The sequence below is a fragment of the Pseudorasbora parva genome, chromosome 12 (genome assembly GCF_024679245.1).
Source record: "Pseudorasbora parva isolate DD20220531a chromosome 12, ASM2467924v1, whole genome shotgun sequence".
Classification (NCBI taxonomy): domain Eukaryota; kingdom Metazoa; phylum Chordata; class Actinopteri; order Cypriniformes; family Gobionidae; genus Pseudorasbora; species Pseudorasbora parva.
Window position 1 is genome coordinate 1,635,001 of NC_090183.1, and position 5,000 is coordinate 1,640,000.

The following is a 5,000-nucleotide window of genomic DNA, read 5'->3' on the forward strand; positions in this document are numbered from 1 at the left end:
GGTAGTTATTAGAGGGGTTCGGGGAATACTTGGAGAAAATTTAGATTTTTCTGATCTACATATGATATGTGCATTTTTGAAGGCCCTAGAAAAAATATGCAAACTTATATTCTATACTTTTATGAATTGAGAAACCATAATAAAAAGGCAAATAAACACTGAAGCTGATGATACACTCAACTTTTTGAGCAATGTTGCCGGCCAATTTCCCATTGAGAATGGGCGAGACATTTATTTTAGGATATCCAGACAGAAATTTGTTGTCCATTCTCAATGGGAAAGTGCCCGGCAACATTGCTCAAAAAGTTGCCTTGTGTATCGTCAGCTAGAGAGTCATTGTTCAGAACGTATTAATTATTGTGTTTTGAACTGTGTTGTAGGCTATAGCTGTATTTTACGATGTGTTTGTTGTCAAACTCAAAAAAATATATATATTACTATTTTTTATTTTTCCTCATGGTCATATCTCATATCCTCATGTTATAATGAACTCTGCCTATGAGGCATGTCGTCACATTTCACTTCCATTCTTTCAGGGTAAATCAAGAAAAAAATCATACACTGTATTAATAAAACAAAACCAGATAATTGTACTAGTAATTGATGTGGGGAAAATAAATACTCTGAACCCCAAGTGGATTTATACAAAATGAGAGAGTCCAAAAAAGTGTTGGGTTATGCCCCGCTCTCCATATTCGTTTCTTTTCCCCTCACATTGACAAAATATTAGAAAAAATTACATTAGTTACATGAAATACTTAAATTATAAGCCTATTTTTAAATCAAAATTGCAAAATTAGACATTTTTTTCAGTTGACCTTATTATTTTTGTGGGTTGTTAAACATTTCTATCCTAAAACAGCTGTCAAATGTTAAGTTTAGCGCTCACACTTTATGTCCGTTTACAGAAGTGTTGAGCTGGAATTCGCGCTGAGCATCCTCTGTGAATGTAAAGCTCGCCTACTTTGATTGATTTGATTGGTCATCTCAGATATAATATTTTGATGAGCATTGACAAACCGCAGCTCTGATGAGAAGCTCTTGGTGCTGTGCTGTATCCTTGCAACATTAAAGAAGTGTTAATACTGTATTAGGCATTTATTTCACAACATTTATTTAAGTGTGCCCTAGAATGAACATTTTAATTAACCTTGCCATAGTGAAATAATAAGAGTTCAGTCCATGGACATCACACACGGTGAGTCTCAAACACCATCGCCTCCTCCTTCTGATGTAAATCTCGTAAATCAAAAACACCACGGAAAAATAAGTGCTTCTCAACATAAACCCGACCGTGACGCAAGCGTTGGGGATCATTAATATGCACGACCCCAACATTTGCATCTGTCCGAACATGTTCAATATCAGACGGAACTGACGGAGCGAATCATCAGGACTGCAGATAAACAAACGACACTCGAGGATGGCAAAAACGGCCGATCATGGACACAAATGTCATGTTCAGGCTGTGCAGGGGACGTGAGGACTTTTCTACCCTTCCCACAGATAAAAAATGTCAACAGTCATGGTTTATGTTTACAATCCGATACCACAACAATTTAATTCAAGATCGTTCGTTTGTTCGGCTCATCTCAAGCAAGCTTCGCTCAGCGTCTTAAACTGAAGAAAGGGCCGACTGTATTCCTGCAAGCAGTAAGTCATTTATCCACTTATTGACTGTTTAAACAATTTCTGATTAAACTGAAAGTTTCTTAGAGAGACCGCATTGTCTAGATAACGCGAGACGCTAGTACAGTAACAATAGGAAACTCCAAGTACCATACCAAACTAAACAGTGTGTCTGATGACAAAGGGGAATATTATTTTACAAAATACAGCCGTAGATACTTTGCTTACAGATCGTTCACTCGATCCTTCTAGCAAACGTCACCTTTACCACCATATAAGTTAAAGCGATAGTCATTTGACAAGGCTATTCATTTTGTAAAAATATATATTTATATTTTTGAGGACTTAAGTATGGTGTTTTTGCATGCTTGTATTAAGAGTACATCACAGTCACTGTGTAGCCTACATTGTGACTAACGTTATATAAACATGCAATATCGTTGACGAATATCTTGACACAATATCTTGTGTTTGCGGTTGCCAGATTTCAGTAATTAAATCCACCAATCAGAGCTTTTCCGTGAAAAGAAACCGTATACTATCCGGTGTTTTACCTAAACATGTACAATCTGGCAACCATATGCACGCAAGGTCTCTCTCTCCCTCTCTCTCTCTCTCTCTCTCTCTCTCTCTCTCTCTCTCTCTCTCTCTCTCTTCTCTCTCTCTCTCTCTCTCTCTCTCTCTCTCTCTCTCTCTCTCTCGCGGATGATCTGAAAACACCAATAAACAAGTAAGCTGCATTTGATCAATCTCTGTTTGAGATGTTCTGCTTAAAGTGTCGTTCAGTCGGTCTGTGTTCTGTCAGGACTCACGAGCCGCTTCGCTGAACTGCTCTGAGCTGCTGAAATGAGCCAATCAGAGCAGAGCTCAACATTAATATTCATGACTCTTCCAAATAAGGCATAAACAGAGCATTACATCCTAGGGACAATTTATAGGGTTGTAAATGGACCTGTAAAACTGCATCTGGACAATTATTGCCCTTAAATAAGCCACACACCCTCTATGTAGATATCAGAGAACAATTTAACATATTGTTTCTAATCATTCTAGGGCACCTTTAATACCATGTGTATTTATGGTAATACCTTAATAATGTGGTTACCAAGGTGCCATTCCAGTCCTTGTGTATTAGGGTGTTTTCGCTCATTGTTTCTGTGTGTTTTTGTGTGTGTTTTCCAGAGAAAGTGGTCCCTCATCTCACCTATCCTGTATCGCCCGTCCTGCTTTTGCCCAGCGGTCAGCATCTCTTCAGCCCCAACAGCATCTGCCAGTGAGAGCCATACATTTGCATCAATTCATTTAGTAGATGCTTTTAAACAAAGCCTTCTTGCTCTGTAAAATTTCCGATATTCTAGCTGAGAAAGAAAGTTTTTAGGTGATGATAAAGCTCAAGTGGCAAGGTGTTTATTAGAACAAATTTAAAGGGATAGTTCACCCAAAAATGAAAATTGTATGTTTATCTGCTGACCCCCAGGGCGTCCAAAATGTCGGTGTGTTTGTTTCTTCAGTAGAACACAAATTAAGATTTTTAACTCGACTGTTGCTTGTATAATGCATGTCAATGGGGTCTAATTCATATTCCCGCAAATTTAAACTTTTAATTATTCAGTCGTTTACTTAACAGAGTTGTGCCGAGTGATAGTGAAAGTCAGGTAAAATAATGATCGCAATCACAAGGAAATGAGCACCTCATAATTATCAGCACAATTAAACCGTAAAGCTATTTTATTTACTTCAGCTTGTCTCAGAAATGGCGTGTGGCGAAACATAAAGAACAAAAGAGAAAGTGAAAAATCAACTATTAACAACGAAGCCATTATAGACAAAGCAACTGGTTTGGTTGGTATGATGAGGTATTATAAATGTCCTTTGAAGAAACCAGTTTATAGTCACCTTGCCTTCTATTGTTTATAATAATTATATGTACCGATCAGGCATAACAACACCGATCAGCAAGTGAACATTTAGTCCTCAGAGTTGATGTGTGTGAAGCAGGAGAAATGGGCAAGCGTAAGGATTTGAGCGAGTTTGGCCAGATTGTGACGGCTAGACGACTGGGTCAGAGCATCTCCAGAACTGCAGCTCTTGTGGGCTGTTCCCGGTCTGCAGTGGTCAGTATCTATCAAAAGTGCTCCAAGGAAGGACCAGTGGAGAACCGGCCACAGGGTCATGGGCGGCCAAGGCTCATTGATGACCGTGGGGAGCGAAGGCTGGCCCGTGGGGTCCGATCAAACAGACGAGCTACTGGAGCTCAAACTGCTCCAGAAGTTAATGCTGGTTCTGATAGAAAGCTGTCAGAATACACAGAGCAGCTCAGTTTGAGGCGTATGGACCAGTCAGGGTGACCTCTGACCCCTGACCCCGCCGACACGTGGCACATGAGCATCAGAACTGGACCACGGAGCAATGGAAGAAGGTGGCCTGGTCTGAGGAATCACGTGTTCTTTTACATCACGTGGATGGCCGGGTGTGTGTGTGTGTGTGGCTTACCTGGGGAACACATGGCCCCAGGATGCACTATGGGAAGAAGGCGAGCCGGCGGAGGCAGTGTGATGCTTTGGCCAATGTTCTGCTGGGAAACCTTGGGTCCTCCATCCATGTGGATGTTACTTTGACACGCTCCACCTACCTAAGCATTGCTGAGACCATGTTCAGCCTTTGATGGAAACGGTATTCTGGTGGCTGTGGCTCTTCCAGCAGGATAATGCTCCTGACACAAAGCACAAATGCTTCAGGAATGGTTTGAGGAGCACAACAACCAGTTTGAGGCGTCGACTCGGCCTCCAGATTCCCCAGATCTCAATCCAATCGAGCATCTGTGGGATGAGCTGAAAAAAAAGTCTGATCCATGGAGGCCCTTAAGGACTTAAAGGATCTGCTGCTAATATATTGGTGCCAGATACCACAGCACGCCTTCAGGGGTCGAGTGGAGTCCATGCCTCGATGGGTCAGCAAAAGGAGGACCAACACAATATTAAGATTATAATGTTATGCCTGATCGGTGTAATGTTTTAATTTTTAGTGTGGTACTTTAATAATTGTTTTATTAAATGAGGAGTTCTTATCCCAACAGGTTTGGACTTTAAACTGTTGAATTAAATGTGTAAAACTAAAATGTACAAAGATTTGAAGTTTATTGTCTGTTTGTCCACAGATACCTGTTTGACATCAGCGGTCAGGCGGCGACTGACGCCACTAACCAATGGCTGGAATGGGAGGCAACAAATTTACAGGTGACAGTATGCAATGTTAGAAATAAAGGGATAGTTCACCTATGTCCTCACTGATATAGTGAAATGTGTGTGTGTGTGTGTGTGTTCAGCCTGCAGTGCTACAGTCTCTCCACATGGTGGCGCTTCAGGGGAAGG

At 40.9% G+C, this 5,000-nt stretch overlaps 1 protein-coding gene across 2 annotated transcripts in view; it reads left to right on the forward strand.

Annotated features, from left to right (window-relative positions):
- The window catches only part of mars1 (methionyl-tRNA synthetase 1), a 50,049-nt gene that overhangs the window by 774 nt on the left and 44,275 nt on the right, over positions 1–5,000 (forward strand). For both annotated transcript variants that reach the window (XM_067458712.1, XM_067458713.1), the window contains exons 2-4: positions 2,812–2,902; positions 4,787–4,865; positions 4,955–5,000. The exon at positions 4,955–5,000 is cut by the window's right edge and continues 86 nt beyond it. In XM_067458712.1, the coding sequence (XP_067314813.1) occupies positions 2,812–2,902; positions 4,787–4,865; positions 4,955–5,000 (216 nt within the window). The remainder of the gene's footprint in view (positions 1–2,811; positions 2,903–4,786; positions 4,866–4,954) is intronic.